Genomic DNA, 23,684 nt, shown 5'->3' on the forward strand with positions numbered 1-23,684 from the left:
TTTTCAATTTCACCCCATGAGGATTACTTATTATTCGATACATGATTTGTATATAAATCAGAATTCACATTATTGTCGATTTATGTAGGGTTCTGTGCATATATTTATCATTAAGGACACGTTTCAATTTGACCTTGCCTTTAGCCATTAGTAGGTACAGAAGATATCTTTTGTCTGCAATAGTTCGTGGATGGCTACACAAAACGAGAAGTACCTTGCTATAGATCGGGCTAAAATATAAACTGTCTGATCTTCTATTGTCTTAATTTTTTACAGAAAATACCACATGCCAAAATAAACATTTATGGGTAATGAAATAAAATATACCAAACCTGTAGTAACGGCATTATTATATGATGACGAGAAACTATCCTATTAAGACTGTGTCTACCAGATTACATAACGTGGGTTACTAGGAATGCGGGGGTAAAGTAACATTTTACATATCACGAGTCTGTCCATATATACGTTTTCAAGCAAAAGTATAGTGTTTTTAATCTTGGGAATAGCTGTTATTCATCTATAGTGTTGTAATATTGTAAATACGTATGGAATTACTTCGTAACTTGACGTTCGTTATACACGCTCTGGTATCATTTCTATATATGGTATGGGGAGAGCAATCTCAGACTGGTTTAAGTAAGGTTCTTTAGTATGTGGTTCATATCTAAACAATAGTACACAACCAGTCATAAACAGGAACTGCTATAGTCTAGGTTAGTGAATCACATTTGTAATAGGCGAATTTAGCACACCCTGTGTATTAGATCAATAGAATTTATTTAAAGTCTTTGAAAAGTAAAACTTTACAATTCGCACAAAAGCCAAGAAAATAACTAGTGTTTACAGCTCAAGAGATAGTACAACAATGCAGGTAATGTTCACTATCTCTCATCTTTGGGGTTTATATTGTTTATTACCGTACTGTACAGTAGTCTATAACACGTAGTCTGTCACTGTATAATGGAGAGCTGCGGTATTGCGGGTCTTAAAGCTAGGCATCGGCAAATAAGTCAATAAAGACACAGACCTTCATAATATTTTATAGGTCTATTAGATATTCTTTGCTCTGTATTAACATTATTTTCAGTTTAAAATAAATCGGATGATCGTGGGAAGCGATCGATAAACAGACGTCATATTTTTTTTTAACGATGGCGTATACATGTCCTCATGTTAGGGTCTTGATGTATATGCTGTACATATTATAAATAAAAGTGAAAATTGATACTAATTCAATTGGTCTCATTCTCTCATCTGTATCCTCCAACAACATAAACTTATTATTTTGGCTATTATTTGCTACCTTTAATTCGACCTCTTGTTTGTTGACATTTATGGTAATCGTGTCATCTGACTCTTGCATAAAATAATTAGATATTATCAGACAACAAACTGGTTAACCGGTCTGCTACAGTTATAGATTTTAAGAAGATATAGATTTTATTTGACAACATGGGGTATGGCCATATTTTGAAAAAGCAAATTTCATGGGTGCGTTTTTAAAATAATGTACTATTGGGCAGTTCCAACAGTTACATGTACTTGGAATAAAATTGGTAATGCAGAACTAGTAACTTATCGTCATCCAGTGTAAATGAGATAAGTACACAATAGCTGGAAAATTACAGAAAACCTTGAATACCACGAGACCAGACAACCCAGATATTGTAGGAATCTGCTATGAATACAAATACAAGGTGTTATTATATAGTTTATTTATTATTTATCGGTAAATTGTGAGCAACAGCATAGCCTCTGCACTATCACTGGCCCAAAAATACAAAATGTGTCAAAAACAAAATTATTTGTTGGTCTGCATGTCAATTCCATCTGGTTTGTATTTTAGTAAAAGTCATAATGGTCATGTATATGCATTTACCCATCTTAATTAAATATAAATTATTCTTTTAAAATATAAAATTATTTTTTTGCATAACCAAAGTTTATTAAATTCTGACTATTGGATAATCCGCATTTTAACTATTATCAGGAAACTTCTAGATGAAAATTATTGGACTTTTACAAGGGTGGTCATGTACTCAATTGGGTCAAGAAAAGATCAATGTCTAGTCATCACAACATAGAGTAGTATAAATTTGTTTATTAATATGAGAAGCTTTCATTGTGACATAATGACAAGCAACATTCAACCCCAATCATATTGGTTGATCTCATCCAAAAAGTGACGACATACTTTAACGTTGATTTTGATATACATATTGGTGCATGTAAATAATGACCATTTAAAGGATACGGACGATTAAGGATCAAAATAAAGTGAATATCTGCCATTTAAATGTATATAGATTCAGATTCTAAAATATGACACCCATTACAGAAATAATAAGTGTTGAATGCCTAACACAACCTCTATGACTTTTACTATAGCATGTTCACATAACAAAAATGTCATTTTTCGGAATATAATTATAAAACGTCACCTTCATGTTGTGCGTGTGTTTTTATAGGCCAACACATTTATCTTACCAGCACGAGTTCAGAATTTGTATATGTCATCCATTTTTCAGGATCCTAATGCTGATACAGAATGGAATGACATCTTACGTGCCAAAGGTATCCTTGCTCCGAAGGAGAAAGAAGTCTCTGAGGAAGATGTTATAGATATTCTTGACAGTACCATTCAGGAGAAATCTAGAGGTAAATTTGTGCCATGTATTCTTGACAAACTAAATACACAACTCTACATAAATACCATGTGAACGTATTTATGTAAACAAATGCAAAAAATGAATTAAAATGCTTAAAGAAATAATTTCTCAATACATTCCAATAATGCAAACTGATTTAGTTTTAAGTGTTTATTCAAAAGTTATCTGCATGTTTCTTCAGCTGTAAGTACAGACCATGTTTAATAATGGAGCATTTGCTGAAGTTAAGCCATGCTGTAGAGTAAGGTTCCAGATATGTTTTACATGGTTGAAATGATAATACTTGATAACTATCAGAACACTCAAGTAGAACCAAATAATCAAATATGTTTTGGATTAAAGTATTTTCCAACCCCCAGGCAGTTGTTACTCCCATCTGATTCTAAAAACCTAGTATGTACTGAAGAATATAGTAAATGCACAAAACAAAGTCATTTCAATCATTCATTTATAATTCTAACCCAAATTTGCTGCTATTCATGATTTTGGTTTCCAAAGAATAATTTTACCAAGGTTTGTTTGATTTGAATCAATTTGGGTATGCAGTTTCTTATTTCCAGCCCTCTTTTTTCTCATTTAGAGGAGTTATGTCCCTTGACTGCCTATCTGTAGTCTCAACTTTCATTTCCTCATTTAAATTTTCCTAAGGATTGTTGGATTAAAACCAAACATGACATGCAGCTCTATATTGGAGAGACCTTGAACAACTTTGGATTTCAGCATTTCATGATGTAATTTACAAGAATTGTTTCCCTTAATGGACAATGTATTAAGTTAGGTTTCAACCTTGTAACTTTGCCAAGGCTTATTGGATTTGGTATGCAACTTTACACTGATGATCTGTTGAATAATTTGTTTCCATCATTGTACAAGATCAAATACATGAGTAATGCCTAACTGCAGTGTGTCCCAGATTCAGAAATACTGCATCTGACACAAGATACAAGTTAATGTGCCCCAAAACAAAAGCCTTTGCTTCCATGTGGATATAAATTGACCATTACCCTTTGTCTGAGGTTTAGTGTGTCCTTGATCTTGATGCCTACTATGTTTGACTTTTAGCATTCCTAGAAATTTGCTGAATTTCATGAAATCGTGTACAATGAGTAATAGCATTGACTTTGGTTTCCACAACAAAACGGTCCCAGGGTTTGCCAGATTTCAGTCAAATTTAGTATGGGATGTTATATTAGCCAGTGACTTAGATAAATTTCACCTGCTTAGCAATGAGTTTTATTTTTCTGACTGGTTTTTCTTGTAAATTGTCTTTCCTTGATCTAAGTATGGTTTTACCAAGGTTTGTTTGATTTGAATCAATTTGGGTATGCAGTTTCATATTTCCAGCCCTCTTTGTCCTCGTTTAGAGGAGTTATGTCCCTTGACTGCTTATCTGTACTAGTAACTCAATTATTTTACATGAAAGGGAATAAAATGAACTTTGCGATATTATTTCTGCCATATCATCTATACTATATGTCAATCATAAATTGTCTCCCCTTTAGCTTTTCACATAGACTGGGTGTTTCCTACATACATGTACATCTTCATATGTTTTAAGCAGGGGTCACGCTACCAGTTAAAGTGGGTGACTCAGTCGCCTAAAAAATGTAAACTTTGCCTTCTTCTGTTATGAAAGTGAAAACAACTTTGCCCTGTGATACTTACGTTGACTGGTCATAGTTTTTGCGATTCCCCCTCACCTTAGCCAGGTTAGCTCTAGTGTTGTTGTGTAGCGAAATGTATTCATCAAGTCGTCAGGTAGCTAGTGTTGACATCAGTTACGCTGACAAAAAAAAACAATTGGACAATCACCGGCATGTATTGTGTTAGGTGATTGACCATTAACAGTTTCCCAAATAAGTTAGCCACAGCACTTACTGCCCAATTTCCGCATGTTATCCATTGATGATAAAAACACACAAACCTGTGTTTCGAAACTTTAACAATAGTATGTATATAGCAACTTGTGTTATATGAACAGAAATGGTGATATGGTTATTTTTAAAAACCTCTTTTACACTATTTCATCATAAAATTAGCTTGAAACTTAACCAGTAACAGGGAATTACTGGCAAACATCACTGTCTGGGAAATACCAGTTTATTAGATTGTTTTCAAAACCATTGGGCAAATATATTCAGAAAAATGTACACTACATGGAAAGCAAAACCTAGGTTATTGAAGATTTAGTCTTAAAATGCAATTATGTAGGCCAGAAATGTAAAGGACAATGCTATGTCATGGAATTCATGAGAAGAGCTGTAAGGTCATGGTTGTTTTCTGATTTGACTCATATTTGTGAATATACAGAAAAAAGCAGCAAAGCAAATACTATTTAACCAATGCCTGAAATTAGTACAAGTATGTAGACAAATAATAAAACTATAAATTTGCAATCCTATCAGTGGACTGTTGTATTGAACCTATATACAGTGGTTACATTACGAAAACCCGTCCATCAAAAAATAGATGCATTTACATATCTGTGTTGATTCGGCTGGAAAGAAGGGTTCATATACTGACTATAAAGGAGCAACATCTGTAAGTTTATGCATTTCAGTCTGTTATGTATGAATAGTAATGTAATGTTTTATCTGCAACAAAGAAATTAGGATGAACAGTATGATCGGAAGACACGTGTGCATTTGCCCTCATGTACAGGGTTGTTTCAAAGGTATTTAGAAATCTTTCGTGTGCCATTATTATAAACTTTCTAGAAAGTTTTTTTAAATAAACCACCTTGATTAAGAGTAGTTGATGAAGCATTTTTAATAACTTGCAATTACCATAATATAATCTGGTTACTCAGTTCAAATTAGTTGTAATTTAGTTTGTATTTTTATCTTTTAAAGTGTTATGGACAAAATAGCTCAGAAAATTTTCTACTTGAAAATAAAATATTGTTCAAATCCAATGTTAAATGCAAATATGAATACTGAGAATTAGAGGGCATAATTCAGATAAGAGAAAGCATACTATATATATATACCATATTTTATGTATTTTTTCTTACCCTTCAATTTTTCGTACACAAGCCAGTTATCAAAATAATTATTTAAATATCATAATTTTTCATACATATCACTTTTGTATTTTTTTTTTAAATCCATAAAATTATCGGACATAAAATTTCTAAGAGGAAGATTTACATTTGCAAAAAAAAAATAAAAATATCGCATTGTCATTTTCTTGTTACAAAATTTATTTACTAATTGTTGGTGAGAAAATAACAATGATTGGTGCATTAGCATGGGCGCCAGCAGCATCTGTCAATGTACATATATATATATATATATATATATATATATATATATATATATATATATATATATATATATATATATATATTCCGACAATTTTAAGCTGAAAATATATCACAAGATTCAGTTCAAAATGCTTAATAAATAAGAGCTTTAGTTTCAGACTGCTTACTATGCTAACTCTCCTGGATGTGACTGACTGACCCCAGTGCAAAAAATCCTGACTCCCCCTCCCCCGTAAAAAAATATCCTGCAGGCTCCCATGTGCATAAGTTCTGTTATTGTCATTACAATATCTACTGGTGTTTATTAACAAATGGGTAAAGGACTTCACAGACCATACCTTTAAGTATTATCGCTAATTAGTTCTTCTTATTAAGCCCGTCCCTGTAACAAAATACTGTGCATTTTAAAATGAGTTTGGAAGCCCTTTGATGTTTTCTTATCCAACAAAAATTACATGTTAGTACATGCTAAAGTGAAAAGCACAGACCATTGGTCAACTAGTCTTATTGTTTCATTATAGTGATACAAACATAAAACATAAAAGCCTTGTCATTTTCCATCGTAAATTTGAAAGTCACAGACTCCGTTAAATCGATTCGTATATATACATATGCTATCTTTTAATTGCTTGTTCTGTTTTGACTTTGGATATAATTAACATTTTATTGTAAATCTATTCTACAATATGCCACACTTATCTTTATTGGCGAGTTCGAATAACAAGTAATGCTTATGATTGCTTGTCCTTATAACATCTGCTTTAAGGACAGTGGCTTCAGTAGCACATTGGCAGATTTTCATTTCCCTAAAGAGAGTCTCATTTCAATACTGGCAGCCTCGCTGATTTGACTTCTTATGTCCATTCTTGCCCTGTCTCTGGTATCTACTGGATAACTAAAGCATTAAGCGTTTAATTACCGTGTAACTAACACTGCATAGCCATGTTGATTTAGCGATGTTTATTGATAATGGAATATAATAGGGTCGTAATACTTGAGGATTATCACAATTGTCAGGTAACTGAAAATAGTCTTTTTTTTCCTCTTTATAAAGGCTACAAATAAAAAACACCCAGAACAAATACAGCCTTGTACACCGACAAAATTTTGTTTCATCTCTCTCTCTCTCTCTCTCACACACACACACACACACACAAGCGTGCTCATGTGCATTAACTAAAACATAATTTCAAGTTCTTTATTTTTTATTGCAATTTGATAATGAGATTATTGTTACATTAAAAATACAAATTGCATTTAATATCTTGACAATGTGGACTCGTATCATTGCGTACAATTTGCCAATAAATAATAGCCATAACTAATACATGTTCAAACCATCTTAATCATTTTGCCAACATTACACAACATAACAGCTACAAATGCTCTAAATGCAGATGAGCTTGCGCACTGAGACATAATCCATCCCCCCCCTCGTTCACTAATAACAACAAAATCTTTTTGAGTACTTTTATTTTTATTGTAATTAGATTCTTGAGTTGAGAGTAGAATGAGACAGAAAATATATGTTTACTTTTGTACGTTTGTACCATTAGGTTGTCGACTGGTGTGTTCCGTAAAACTTGTTCAGGTATGATCCCTTTATTTTTTGTACACTGTCAGTACCAACAAATGATCATTCATTTTGCATATAATTTTTCGTACACTGAAATTAATAGCAATTTTTTTATGCATGACAGATTACATGAAATACAGTATATATATTGTGTTTCTTACTTTGCTTCCACTTCTCCCTGTTGAGCTCTCGCTTCTTCCTGTTTTGTCCCTAAGGCGTAGTCGCTTCTCCCTATATTCAAGTCAAATTTGACACCTGTTTAAGAATAAATTTTGCTGAAATTCTGTCCTTAACAGCTTTCAGTGGTTCCAAACTGTTTTGACCACAACCCTCAAATATATTTTTTTTCTGAGCTTCTTGACCTTGTTTCCATAGTTTTGCCACTCTGTAAGAAAAAAATCCTGGTGACTCTCTAGATTGCTCTTCTGACCACGATTTGGGTTCTGACCTGGGGGAACGACTGCTTTGGATCATTTTACAGTTTTCAAACATGACAATGTATAATAAATTTCAAAGAGCAGTTTTGATGAAGAATGTTTTTTTAAAATTATTTTAGAAGAAATATATATCACAGAATAAACTGCTGCTTATATCTTATTTTACTTCAAATTAGTCAATAAAACTCAAATAATTGATGCTTTTAAATTCATTTAATCTTTCTCTTGAAGGAAAGCAGTTAGAAGATTTGACACTAGATGAATTGAATGAAAACGAAGATGAAATTGATGAAGAGGATGAACGAATTTTTGAAGCATACAGGTAATAGTAATTGTTGTTTTCTATTTATTGGTCACTGAATTCACGGCTCAAAACAATCCATTAGCCCAATGCCATGGGCCCTCTCATTTGTTGTAAGACTAGTAAATTATTCATATTTATTCCATATGAAGATTGCCAAGTTATCATATTTCTATGGAAATCTGTAAACTTTGAGTACAGAGTGAACCATGTGATCGCTGAATAGGGAACAGATTGCCTGTATTACTATAACTAGTGTTCACATTGCTTTAATTATATGTTATTCTAAAATACTGTTTTTGATAACCAGTCTAGTGTGTACTCGCAACTATTCCAGCAATTGTTGCAACTGGTGCAATGATGCATGACCACCAGATGGAATTAAAGCTAGCATGTATACACAATGAGCAGTTAATTGGATTACTTTAGTGTTATAGTCTGGAGAGTTGATGCCAAATGCAGGATGTTTTTTTAAAGTATTATAAGTAAAAAGAGATCACAAGTTTGTTATCGCTACTTCTACTAAACTACTTGGAAGATTGCCATTAAACTTTCCACCAGGACACCCAGGATGACTGTCAGACTGGCTGTCTTGGAAGATTGCCATGAAACTCTATGCCAGGACACCCAGGATGACTGCCAGAATGGCTGTCTTGGAATATTGCCATGAAACTCTGTGGCAGGACACCTAGGATGACTGCCAGAATGGCTGTTTTGGAAGATTGCCATTAAACTCTCCACCAGGACACCCAGGATGACTGCCAGACTGGCTGTCTTGGAATATTGCCATTAAACTCTATGCCAGAACACCCAGGATGACTGCCAGAATGGCTGTCTTGGAATATTGCCATGAAACTCTATGCCAGGACACCCAGGATGACTGCCAATCTGGCTGTCTTGGAAGATTGCCATGAAACTCTGTGATGGAACACCCAGGATGACTGCCAATCTGGCTGTCTTGCTATTGGTATTCCTTTTGAATGGATGGTTATATCATGGATTATTACTAAAGCACTTGTTATGGTGTCTGATTGAATCAAACTGTGTCAATCTGACATCAAACATGGCATTGAAGTTGAAAATCTTTTCACTCCTTCTAGATGGATGGTCATATAATATGGGGTTTTCACCAAAAGACTTCATATAATATTTTGTTGGTCTTGAATGAAAATGGTGCCAACCTGCCTTTCAGTATGGTCATCATAGCTTGAACACCTTGATCATGGCCTACTACCAGAAAGTCCGTGTGGTTTCAGAAAGGAGAGAGGCACTATCGACATGATCTTTGCTGCCAGGCAGATGCAAGAAAAGTGTCTCATCGACACCAATGGACAAACTACTCTATGGATAGGTGGTCATATCAACATGGGGTTTCCACATTACGACTTTTGATGATGTGTAGTTGATCCTATGGTGCTGATCTGACATCTGATATTGCCACCATGTCTGCCATCTTGAGAATGTTGTTACTCGTCGTAGAGGGATAGTCATATGAAAATGGGGTTTTCATCAAAAGTCTTCTTTTGATGTTTTTGTTGGTTCTAAATAAAAAATATTGCTGATCTGAGATCCAATATGACCATGTATTATTACTAGTTTCTATACAGAAAGCCATATTGATTGTTTACAAGAAGTAGACAAAGTTCCCTATACCATATGCTGCTAAACCCACAAATTGTGGCCATTTTAAAGGTGTGCTTAACACATGGAGGTTCTATTTGAATGGAACAAGAATATCAGGCCAATCTGCAGTATATGCCTGGTTACAGGTAGATAATATTTAGAAATGTATCTTTGTGCTTGTGAATCGGTTGTTGTTGTGGGTATAAAGTCAGATGGTTTTGCACATGTCCTTTTCCTTGTCATTTAAATTCACATATTATTATAAAGTCCATTTCAACATATTCTAATAGGTACATCCTTCGTTTTCTGAAATAATACTTGACCAAATTAAAAGTGATAACTGAAAATCATGAGAACGTAAAAGCTCCATTATGATGAGTTGGTAAAAGAATGTCATTTTCACTTTGTAGTATAATTTATAGCAGACAATGGTAGACATGGAAATTCCTGTACAAGTCTGGCATTTTTGCACTTCATTGTGAGGAAATTTAAGCAAAGCATTGTGTGTGATCCATGTAATACTGGTTCTATCATCTGGAACAAAACGTTTTTTGCAAAGATGAATCTAATATCAGTCATTTGGCATCAGGCATCTGTTAGCACAAGATTGCTGTCACTGCTTCATTGAAACTGCCAGAAGGCCTGCCATGAAACTTTACAAACATATTCATCTGAAGGTCTTCTTGATTCAGTATGAAAATATTGCCCCTCAGTCATTCAGTATACATATATCAGACAGCAGCCATTTTGAGAACCTTGTTAATGCCACTACTTTTGAATAGACAGTTGTAATAGCATGGAGTTTTCATTGAAATACTTATTATGATGTCAGGTTATTTCAAGATTTAATCTGCAGCAGTTTGACATTCACTGACTGCCATGGTGGCTGTCATGACAATTTTGTTGTTACTAATGCTGAACTGATGATTTCTTTGAATGGTCTTTTTGACATAAGGTTTTCCCTGAAAGACTTATTATGATGTCTGTCTGGGCCTAAATGAAAATGGTTCCACTTAGACATCCAATGTGGCCACCATGGTGGTTTATCCTAAATGAAACAGGCGTCAATCTGACCTCCGGTTTGGCCATTATTTCTTTTGACTTGATATTACATTGACTTGGGATTTTGCTGCAATACTTATTAGAACATGTAGTTGGTCCTAAAGGAAAATGGTGCCGATCTGACAACTAATCTGGCCACCATAGTGAAAAACTGATCTCAGCTCTTGTATGAATGGTGGCAGCACCATCGGATTTTGATTAAAATATTTTTTTCTTTTCCGAACACCAACATATTTGTACTTTTGTGAATGAGGTTTGAAAACGAGACTTAATTAGCATTGGGGTCAAGTCAAAAGTCATTGTTTTCATTGTAGTATTTTATTGACTTGATGAAAATGATGAATTGTAAAAGTCATTGGTATTTATTTGCATTCAAGTGAACAAGTTTGTAGTCAGCACTCTGACATTTATTTTAAGATCAGTAGTAGTGACTTTTAGCTCTCAAGGCTTGTAAGCATAACACAGAAATTTGAATGTGTTTATCATTTAAGAAAGTTTGTGGATATATCTGACTCTTGGTAATTTCAGAAACATTGAAGGGTACACCTTTTAGATAATACTAAAATTGAGTATATAAAAAGCATTGTTGCTTCTTTTTAAATTTATCCTTGGTATAGTCAAAAAGTTTTTTGAAAATTGCCACATCTACTGAAAATGGTAAATTTCATATTAATTTGGTTATAAATTGTAATTCTGCAGGATGCAGAGATTGTCAGAAATGCGGGCAGCTAGTCTGAGAGCAAAGTTTGGAGAAGTCCGTGAAATCACTCGAGAAGATTATGTCAGAGAAGTTAACAAGGCTGGAGATGGAGTATGGATTGTTCTTCATGTATATAAGCAAGGGTAAGTGTCATTTGAAGTTTAATGGACTTGATACTTTGTTATAGTTGTTACATTAAAATTAAATAGGAATATAACAGAAATTACAACAGTTATTTTCAGATTGTATTGTAAATGGTAATTGGTGCTGAATCAGAACATGTATTTCAGTGAACTTTCTTTTTACATGGCTTAGATTATGTTAAACAGTTTTTTTCCCCAAAATTGCAGACATGATTCATTACATACACCCTTGCAAGTGACATTTGTAATGTAAATTTTCGAAACAGGAAGTATGATCAGAAGTTGGTATATCTTGCAACAGTGATAATGTTCTACCGTCATCTGTATTGTTTGCTATAATAATGTTTTTGGTAAAAATAATTAAAAGACCCATTGAGAATAAAGAAAACTTTTTAGAAAACTGAAGAAAACTTTACAGGTTACTGATATAGTCATTGACTAGAAATCAGCTGAGAGGTTGCAGCCCTAGAATGAAAAACCATTTAACATGACAGTATTTGAAACATTATACAGGTCTTGAGAGCCTCTCAGTTAGAGTTTAATGTATGCTGTAAACATTAGTGGCAGAAAGAGAGGCATGAAATTGATAAGGTTTGTGTTAAAGGAAGTATCTTTGTCAACAGAAACAATTAGCATGAATACATAGATGCATAACCAGGTACATGTACCATGCTTTAAAACCTGGAAATTCAGAGTGGAACAGTTTCAGACAGAAAGTTTTGGCTAATAATGGTGTCAGACAGCAAGACCAATATAACAGTTACTGTAAAAAGTGAATATCTATTAAAAACAGGAATGTTATCTCAGATGCCTACAAAATCTGCCTTGAATGCAACATATCACTTTAGGATATTTTCTTACTGGCAAAAGTTCCATAGTATTAATGTTGGGTTCATAATATTTAGGTTAGCTTAGACTTTTCCAAGTACTTGCCATATTTTCCCAAGATTAATCCAGCCAGGTCTGATTATCCTTTGCACTATTCAAGGGATACTCGATCAATTTTGTTTTGTTCTGGATTTAGCTTTTGTTTAATTTTTGTTGTTACCTATTAACTGTTATTTTTTGGGGGATAATTCCCTACTTTCTGTTAAGTTTTTTTTCTCCCTTCAAACTAATACAAGTCTTAATTTATTTCTAAATTATGTACTGCTGTATCTTCCTGTGTTATGAATTTTAGTCCATTCATTTATACGGTATTGAATATGAAATGAAAAGATCTGTAGATGGCTTTACAAACCCATACATTTTGAATTGCTAGTTATGGTATTAGCTCTACTAGTTATGGTATTAGCTCAGCTAGTTATGGTATTAGCTCTACTAGATATGGTATTAGCTCTACTAGTTATGGCATTAGATCTACTAGTTATGGCATTAGCTCTACTAGTTATGGTATTAGCTCTACTAGTTATGGTATTAGCTCTACTAGTTATGGTATTAGCTCAGCTAGTTATGGTATTAGCTCTACTAGTTATGGCATTAAATCTACTGGACATAGAACAGAAAATCTTACGGGTTGGTCTGTTGTTCATCCATCCATTAGCGCAAGTTTGTTATCACTACTCCTCCTAACCTACTTGTGGATTGCCTTGAAACTTGACACAAACATTCATCCTTAGACCTAGTTGGGCCTTAATAAAAACAGTGCCAGTAAGAGATCCAAATGGGCCACTATGGTAGCCATCTTGAAAATCTCATCACTACACCTACTCCACAGAAAGTCTTGATAGAATTTTAACCAGAATAGTTCTTATGGTGCCTGGTTAGTCCTAAATGAGAATGATGCCAAACTGACATCTGATATGCTATGGGTTTGGAAATCTTGTTTCTACTATTTTATGGATCGACATAACAGCATAGAGTTATGATGTCTAGTTGGTCCTAAATAAAATTGATGTCGATGTTACATCCATTATGGCTTACACATTGGTCATCTTGAAAATCTTGTTCTTGCTCAAGAATATCAGATATGGTTTCAACACTCAGCAGTTAATAAAATGAAATGGTTGGTCTTGGATTTCTAGAAATTCATTTTGGCCAGTAGAGCCTTTGGTTTTATTGAAATAAATTGCCATTTGAAAACATTTGATCAACATCTGTGATTTTGACAAACACATTATTGTTATAGGTTTGTATTCTTGTTGTACTAATACCTTTCCACTGCCATAATAAACTTTTGTTGGTACATTTTTTTTACTGTAAACTAATATTTGTTATGGCAATATTCTGGCAGTTTTTCATAAACAAGCTCCTTGATTGAATTTCTTCCTTGTGTCACCTGGAATGAAACATTGAATTGGATCTGTATAATGCAGACTGATTGACACTGCAACATTTCTTTTTATTTCAGAATCCCACTGTGTACATTAATCAATCAACACATGACAAGATTAGCACAAAAATGTCCAGAGACAAAGTTCCTCAAGAGCATATCATCAGTGTGCATTCCTAATTATCCAGACAAAAACCTACCAACAATATTTATCTATTTTGAGGGAGAATTAAAGAAACAGTTTGTTGGGCCACATGAATTTGGAGGAATGAATCTTACATTCAATGGTAAGTGTAACTTTGATTTTAATTTTTCCCAAGCTCTTATTTTCACACTTTTATATATTTATTGTGATAGGACAAGTGTTTATCTTTCTCTCCACCTGTCCATCACATTTTTTCTGGTAGCCTCAGGGCTATCAACACAGTTTCAAGATGATGTGTTCCAGACTCTTTTTGCATGGAATGTGGGAGTTCCCAGTCTGTTTCAGATTATTCTCATTATTAAAGCCTTCAAGTAAATGATGCTCCTTCATTCTAATTAATTTGTTTACTGTTTTATTTTGTGGAACAGTGTTGCTTTGCCATCATAGGTTTTTACACTGATTGCGACTTTACTCATCAGCATACATGAGTTTCTTTAGCACAACAATCCTCAATAACAATGAAATCACCTTGGTAATCATGAGGGCTAAATGCCAATACCTGCAAGCTAATACTACTATTTTGAGAAAAAGGATTTTGCTATCCAGCAGTCATACAGCACACACATATTGCTTTACTTGTACCATCTGATTTCACTTTTGTCAACTATTAGAACTGCTTCTCCCACTGAGATCTCAGTTCTCACATTTGTAATTCTGCTGTCATTGTTGTAAGCATAATTAAATGTAGTGCAGGATCAGCATTAAGTATAAATTTCACATTCTCCTTATTGTCTTTATTTGTACATTCACTTTTTTCAATTTTGTTATTTATTAGCACTTATGTTCTTTTCATCTGTTTCTCCAAACAATAATAAAAAACATTTCTTTACTCTTTTGTACGGTTTAGAGTACTTTTCTGCACTCCTTTAAAATCTGTCTACTGATACTGTAATGCCGCATGTCTACATCACAATTCATTATTGTAACTATAATTTTTATTGTTATTATTATTAGTGATGATGAATTGATGGTATTGCCCAACTAGAACTATGAGAAAACTTTGATTACTTGCATGATTTAGATGTGCAATGTCACCAGTTTAAATTACATTAAACAACAAAACGTTGCAGGTACTTACACATACATTCAGTAGAACTTTGGTTTCTTTCATCACACTAGAGAAGGATTAACTGTTAATTAGTCACATAGGCTTCATGCCTCGTTGCCTTATTCTGGCCATTAGCTATTCCACAGAATGTTCATGGCTGACCACAAATTAAAAAAAGGGGAACCTCATGGGGAAAATTGAGGTGTGTCATGAGGATGCATTACATGGAACTTGGGTCCCTGATAGACAGTGCCTAATTTCATCAACACCTAGTTAGAGAACAGTCATATTTGGTTTAACATTTTAAGAAGAGCAGGTGACCATAATTTTCAAGATCTTGGATGAATATTCCCCTTACCCTTCTTTGGTGGAATTCTTTGGTTGTAGAAATTTGCATTTTTACAGGTGATATGGAGTTGGTAGTGTAAACTCTGTCTACATATATTGAGGGAGGGTGATCAGGTTTGATATGATTTAACATTTTGATGATTTACTAATGTAACCAGGTGTGGGGTTCTCTTCTCCTCAGCTTTAGTATAGACAAGACTTAAGGGTCACCCATTCTGATGGTGTCTATATCAGTGTTGTCAACATTGAGAAGCCTCTGGTTAAAGTTGCTTTCTGCAGTCATTAAGTCCCTAATTCCTTGGGACTTTGGCCATATAATCAGTTTGCATTGGTCATTCAACTTATACCCTGACCCATCCTGCATGTGTCCATGCAGACAAGGTTAGGGTTATTTGGAAAGAATAGGTTTAGGGTTTGGCTAAAGATTTTCTTTTATGTTCACAAGTCTGAAACCATTAGGAGGACTGCTGCCATATTTGGACTGAAGTACAATCAGTAAGGGATCCCAGCCTCTTTCCCTGCAACAGGCATAATGTTATTTGAAAATAATACACCAATCACACCAATCCTCTCTCTGACCCTCATTAGTCCTGATCACTGTAATAGATAGTAATATTACATGAAACTAATCCGTAAGCATTGACCTATCACATTAATGCACTCCTGCCCTCCATTTGTCCATTTGGCAAGGTCAAAGTCAAGATATTTTATAGAGATAACACTCATGTCGCTGAATGGGACCAAGTAAGTTGTACATTACTAGGAAGTCCTTCTTTTTTAAAAAACATCCAGGTTAATGCCTTGATGGTACCATTCATTCACACATATTTCCCCTATTAGCTTCTCTCAGAACAGATATTATTGTAATCATGGCATGGAGGATGACCATTTTAGGTGACCGCTTGTCCTTTAAGATCTTGGTGCACATATCAGTCATGCATAATGAAAGATGACCTGTCTTGAGAGACCATATTTCATTGGCAGAAAGACAGGTCTCTCAACACACTTGACTGTATCATTAAAGAGAATTAAGGCATGTTTGCATTTAATTGTAATTTTATATACAAAACAAGGAAGGAAAAAATATTGTCTCTCAGCATGTAACAAGGTTGTCAGTCAAGTAAAAATGTATTCCACCTGTGAGCATTCAAGTGCAATAGGAAAAGAATACAGATCAACATGAAAATCTCATTTAAGGGCTAATCGATCACTATGAATTTTCCAGCTACTAAAAATGTAATGCATTCTGCTTCCAGAGTTTGAGTGGATGATATCCCAGACTGGAGCGGTCAAGACAGAAATGGAAGAATCACCAAAGAGACAAATCAAGGATGTCATGAACATTGCCATCAGAGAAAGTGCAATAGATAGAAATGATAGTGACGATGATGATTACTAATGTATTTTGTACATTGACATTTTTAAAAATATATTTAATTTTTCTTCTCTATTTATCATTTTATAATTAAAAAAATAAATGACATATACATAAATAGATAAAGTTTGTTTTTTGTGCTCAATCTGCAGAAGATAAGATATTTGTAAGTTTAAATCAAACTGATGCCAAGGTTGTCTTGACAAAAACCATTAATTGGTCTACATTGTTGCACAGCATGGGACCTGTTGTGGAAAAAGAAATGTTAAAAATTCTAGGTATCATGTTGAATGGCTTCTCACCATATGATGTGGCAGTAAATGGAAATGTCAGTTTGAACAAATTTCTTCACTGACTTGTAGTCAGTCTTGAATAAACCCCAAAATATAGGTGACTGTGACCTTATTATGTGAATGGCAACATTCACCAATGCTTCGTGTTTGTGGGCAGTTGGTCACAAGGAATATATCCAATTTTAAATTGGCTGCTCCAGTGGCCTAGTGGTTAGAGCATCCACCTCAGATACGGGAGGTCATGGGTTCGATCCCCGGCCAAGTCATACCAAAGATTTGAAAAAATGGTACTAACAGCTGCCTCGCTAGGCACTCAGCATGAAGAGGTTAGTGTTAGGACTGGTCGGCCTGGTGTCAGGATAATGGGACTGGGTGGGACAGCATGGTACATGTCTCTAGCATGATGCCCCACTACTACACATCACTATAACATAGCTGCCATGTGTCCCGTTTTTTCCGTATTTGTCCCGTATTTTGGACCTGAATATGGGTGTACGTTTTGTTTGCAAAAAATACGTTTTTTATTTTTAAAAAAATATTTAAAAAATTCCTTGCAATTTTCAGTTTAAAACAGGCAATCGGTTCCATTCTGATAGAAATGTATAGCATGTATATAGGAATACTGTTTTACAATATAATTGGTTCATTCAAAATCGAGGCTACAATGCCTGTTTTTATCCGCCATATTGGATTTCGCAAACAGTTACCGCTGTCACTGTATCTCATTTTCGTAATATTCAGCTTCTAATCATGTTGAATAGGAAAGCAGAATATTCAGAATTTTCTCCAGGAAAGACAAGAAAACAGAACTAGAAGGACAATTGTGCCGTCTTGTTTAGATTTGTGAAACCATCTAGTAGAGGAGAAAACTCTACGTTTTGCAAATTGTGTAACGTGATTTCGCTATTGGGGCGCCTATGAAATAAAGAGCACGAAAAAGCTAATAAACATCAGCTTGCTGCTTCATCATACACAACTCAACCTGAACTTACGATGTATATAAATACCAGAGAGAACCTTGATGTAATTCGATAGAAATTCGGTTTATTAAATTTCTTTTGGAAATTAACCTTCCTCTTTCAGTTACTAGTGTTGCTGGCGATTTATTTCGCACACGTTTTCCAGACAGTAAAATCGCAAAGGATTACTCATATGCTAGAACAAAAACAGTTCAATAACAAAATCACGCAAATCTTCATGAAAGTTGATACATTCAAATTGATAATGATTGGAAAAAAATAAGGTGTGGAAAAGGCTACTATAAAAAGTTTGTGTCTGAGTGTGTTGCACTCTTGCACCTTCTGAATGGGCACCCGAATGGAATATGGTACAACATATGCATATTTGACATTAAATAATTATGTAAAGCACTGTCCTACTTTACTGATGGTTGTATATGTTGTAAATAGTTACATATGCATTAAAATTGTAAAAAATCAGTATTTGTTCCTGAAAATCAGTATTTTTGTCACAAGAAGTCAGTATTTTTGTATTTGGGGGTTGGCAGCAATGCTATAAACTACCACACTGCAGATATCTTAGCGATATGACTGATTTTTTTTTTAAAGCTATGTTAAAAATCCAAATCACACACATAATATTTTAAACTCTTTCTTGTTTCTGAACCTAATTCATAATTTCTTTGAGAACATATATGAATAAGTTGGGTGAGTTATACTTATTTCATAATGCAGAACAGATGAAATAAAAAAGTAACGATTCATGTCATTATCAATGGACTGCTCCTGTGGCCAAGTGGTTAGAGTGTTTGCCTGTGATGCAGGATGTTGTGGGTTTGAACCCCAGCCAAGTCATACCAGAGACATACAAAAATGGTACTAACACCTGCCTTGCTAGGTGCTCAGCATTAAAAGATTAGTGTTAGGACTGGTGTCAGGATAATGTGGCTGGGTGGGACATCATGGTACATGTCTGTAGAAAGATGGCCCTGTGCTAGACATCATTATAAACTGCCAGAATGCAGTGATCTGACTGAAATTTTGTTAAAGTTACGTTAAAAATCCAAATCAGACACTCATTATCAATGATGTATAATACTTAATGATGTGTAGCTAGGGTTCAATAAAATCTGTGTGTAATTTATGCACTTTGAAATCAGTGTGCAAGTAGATACTGGAGCAATTGCTAACCAACATGCAACCACATCAGTCTAGAGCAAGAGATGCAAAATCATATTTAATGACTCTTTTGTAAGACTTGTTAAATAAAAAACATGTTTTATCTTGGGAAAAAACTTTTATAAGCTGATAAAAGTTTCTTAGTTAACTTTGATATCAGTTTTGCCATTCCAGTTAGAAAAATCTAAATATGCACATTTGCATTGAAAACTTTATTATAGACATCATTGAATTGAACCTTACACAATTTAAGATTCTGGTCCAAAAATTCAGAGATGTGGTGGAAAGAAATTCTGGTGATTTGATGGCAGCTACATTATTTTATTATGTATATTATGTTAAAAAAGTAGAGTTGAAAATATGCTTCAAAGTGACATATTCAAGACTGAGCAATTGTTTTTTCATGGCTCAACTCTCCCCCAGCATATGGCATCCATTCCCTTTTACTAAGTATAGTTTGTATTACAGTAAAACTTACCTTGAGAGACCAGGATCTCCATGCACATATTTATTGATTATATAGAAGTATTACCTGTTATGAGAGACCGCCTGTCTTGAGAGACCAATATTTTTTTACACAAGAGGTGGACTTTCAAGACAGGTTCTATCATACTGATAATAGTAACCTACTAAAACTAATAATGCATAAATTAAATGACCATTAACCCTTTACCTCATAGAGCATAGTGACAAAGTGCAATGCGCTATAAATAGAACTGTTACCTAGTTGACAGCATACGCATAGGCATGCCTGTGAACTGTTAAGCACTGTAGTGTATGTTAAGTTTAACAGCAGTTTTAACCATTTTACATTTTTGGTGCACATCTATTATATGCGGAAAAATTTAAGAGTAAAGTCCGATTGTTATAGCTGTGTAATTATTTTTCATGGAATAATTTTTTATGTGCTTTAAAATCGAGAGAACTCGTTCATTATCCTGTCAGTGAGGCTGCGTGACCAACCATAGCTGCCATTTCCCATACTCGAAAATTTACGTTTTTCATCTGTGTCTACATCACCAAGTCATCTGAATTTGATAATCAATAAAAACTAACTGCTGCCTACATAAATATTAGAGCCTTTACCTAAGTTAATGAATCTTTCATAGTTGTGATTCTAATCGTGAAAACTGCGTTAAGTACTGAATAAAATGCTGCCTGTGAACTGCTAAGCAATGTAGTGTATGTTACGTTTAACAGCAATTTTAACCATTTTACATTTTTGGCACACATCTATTATATGTGGAAAAATTTAAGAGTAAAGTCCGATTGTTATAACTGTATAATTATTTTTCATGGAAGAATTTTTTATATACTTTAAAATCGAGAGAGAACTCGTTCACTGTCATGTCAGTGAGGCCATGTGACCAATCGTAGCTGCCATTTCCCATACTCAAAATTTACAAGGTTTTCGTCTGCATCTACATCACTAAGTCATCTGAATTTGATAATTTATAAAAATTGCTGCCTACATCTATATCAGAGCCTTTACCTAAGTTATCGAATCTTTCATGGTTGTGATTCTAATTGTGAAAACTTCGTACGTACTGAATGAAATCTGCGACTACCATTTTGGAGAGTGGAGATTACGACCCAGTTACTTTAAATATCAAATATCGACCAGTGCATAAATAGCGACCACGTGATCTGACATAATTGTCACTCGCCGAAATGAATGTAGTATCTAATGGGCGGTTTTCCCCGAAGGTGGTGCTACAAAAACCAACTCAAAATGGCTGATGTTTACAGCAGGCATCAAAAGGCGCTTCCATGCAAATCTTGTAGAGGCATCAAAAGGCGCTTCATGTGAATGGAGTAGAGGTGTCCAAAGACACTTGCGTGAGGTAAAGGGTTAAGATCTGTTTGTGGCAAGATAGACAACTTAACTGTTATACAATCTATTAATCTGCCTTGGATACTGATACTGCTGGAAATGCAACATTAGTGGAATAAACTTTTTAGGCGAGATTATCAATTAATGTTTCAAATGTTAATATGAACTCATTAGTGACTTTCACACAATACAATTTATAATGATATAAAAGTTATATATAACAGACTGCTTATAAAACTATAAGAACCATGAAAAGCAATATTTTTGGAGTACATGTTTCAGTAGATGTGCAGCATTCTTAAAATTGATAAAGGGCCATAACTCTAATTAAAATGCTGCTTACTAAACTCGTTTTGGGATATTAATTGGATATATCCACATACTCCAGCTGGGAATGATATCTGATGAAAAATATGAATGGCAGTTTTAATAGGAAAACAAAGAAACTGATGTTGACAGCAAATGCTTGTCATCAAACTTGTAAGTATAAAATCTGATTTTACTCCAATATGAAATGTGGATTTAGAGCATTAAGAATATTCTGTGCGTTTTACACAAAATGAGTAACAACTGTAAAAAAAAAAAAAACGTTCATGGGAATTGTTTACTGGGCTTGCACAAGATTTTGTTTATGTAGTATGAATTAATTTATTTTTTTGATTATCAATTTTGAATTTTGTGGCTGAATGAAAAACAGACCCATTGATCTTGAGGATTCTAAGGCAGTCGTTATTGTCTCATTTGCCACACCATGAAATGCTGCTATAACCAGATTCTGTCTCTTGCCACCTCTCAGACACTGATAATGACGGGGGTTATAGTCCTGCTTCTGCCAGTGCTCACTCAGAACTGAATATCGACTAGTATTATGTACCTGACTCGTCCTCAGCTGCCACTATTTGCTGTACTACCATGCCCTAATTCTGACCATCTCATGTCAGTGCTCATTCTAGACACTGATAACTTGTGTTATGGATCTGCCTTTGCCTCAGCTGCAACTCTAATGGTGTACTGCTCTACCAAGGTTCTGTCTAAGTCTTGTGCCAATACTCACTTAGAAACTGATAACAACTAGCTTTATGCACCTTCCTCGGCTGCAGCTGTCACCTAATGTTCTACAACCATACACTGGTTCTGACAATCGTGCCAGTTGTCACAGTAAGGCATATATTTTGGTAACTTAGACCAATTTTCCTTGAGGTTTAATTAAATACGCACAACCATGTTGATGTGGACAATGTTTATAAATTTAGAAATGGCATTCATTGTGAAGACAACATTATGTTTAGCCTGAAAGGTTGTCAAGTCCACTTTGACTTCAATGACCTCCAGATCAGTTTCAACCCCCATACAGGTCAATTAATTATTGCTAGATCTCTCAAAATTTTCTTTTCATTTTTGTGGCAATAACAATCATCTCTCCCACCATGTGCAATACTCGAGTCAACATGACATGTCCAATAGCAATCATCTCTCCCACCATTAGTAATAACTGAGAAAATATTACATGTCCAACAGCAATTATCTATCCCGCCATAATCAATATGACATGTCCAATATCCAATAGCAATCTCTCCCACCATGAACAATACTTGAGTCGACATGACATGTCCAACAGCTGTCATCACTTATACAGTGAGCAATATTTGATTCAACATGACTTGTCCAATAAATGAAACTTTCCTATATATTGTTTTTATGCACGGTTAAGTTTTTTCTTCTTCTTGGTGCTGAGTTTTGGAGTTTCATTAAAATCTTTCCACATTGCATCATTTCAAGACCATGATATAATCTAAATTCAAAACCTCCATTGTCATGGCATTTTGCAAGAACATTGATTCAAGTGCCTGTGGTACACTCTCTATAGTTGGCCTTGTTTCTGACTAATTCCACCGAGTCTAACGTGAAAACCCCAATCTAGACCAAACCCAGTCAAGGTGATATCTACAGCTGACTGCAACAATTGTACTTTCATAGTTTGTGCTATTGCACAAGTCCATAACTTAACATCTTTGTCAGCAAGTGTTACAGTGCAATTGAAAGGGTCATTTTTGTGTTGATAAAAGAGTGCTTTTGTTTATATTAATAATAATAATAATAATAATAATAATAATAACAATGAGGACTTTGTATAGCACCTAATCTTTAGAAGCTATAAGTGCTTTACAACATTAGACAACACCTTTAAGATAAAAAACATAATGACATGATTACAAAAACAAACACCATGAAACTAGAAAACATTAAAAAAACATGTCAAGAATATTTGAGGTAGGAAACATAATTAGGTCTTTATGTTTGTTCTTGTAGTCAAAATAAGTGAGTTTTGAGAGCCCTCTTGAATGTGATCACTGTCTTTGTGTCTAAGTTCAGTGGGCAATTCATTCTACGT

General features: G+C 34.3%; 1 protein-coding gene across 1 annotated transcript; it reads left to right on the forward strand.

Annotated features, from left to right (window-relative positions):
• The first annotated feature begins 702 nt into the window (after positions 1–702).
• Positions 703–17,153, forward strand: LOC149783442 (phosducin-like protein 3). Its single transcript, XM_089931688.1, has 6 exons — positions 703–874; positions 2,532–2,661; positions 8,182–8,272; positions 11,636–11,779; positions 14,130–14,338; positions 16,909–17,153. Exons 1-6 carry the CDS (start codon positions 869–871, stop codon positions 17,049–17,051), a joined length of 723 nt encoding a protein of 240 aa, XP_089787814.1. The 5' UTR covers positions 703–868; the 3' UTR covers positions 17,052–17,153.
• The last annotated feature ends 6,531 nt before the right edge of the window (positions 17,154–23,684 follow it).

This window comes from Sinohyriopsis cumingii, chromosome 14 (genome assembly GCF_028554795.1).
Source record: "Sinohyriopsis cumingii isolate HCF-2022 chromosome 14, ASM2855479v2, whole genome shotgun sequence".
Taxonomy (NCBI): Eukaryota; Metazoa; Mollusca; class Bivalvia; order Unionida; family Unionidae; genus Sinohyriopsis; species Sinohyriopsis cumingii.

Bases quoted from the DNA above. Each gene is read 5' to 3' on its own strand.
- LOC149783442 (XM_089931688.1), top strand. The intron at 2,662-8,181 runs GTAAATTTGTGC...TTTCTCTTGAAG, and splicing joins CATTCAGGAGAAATCTAGAG to GAAAGCAGTTAGAAGATTTG. The intron at 11,780-14,129 runs GTAAGTGTCATT...TTTTTATTTCAG, and splicing joins CTTCATGTATATAAGCAAGG to AATCCCACTGTGTACATTAA.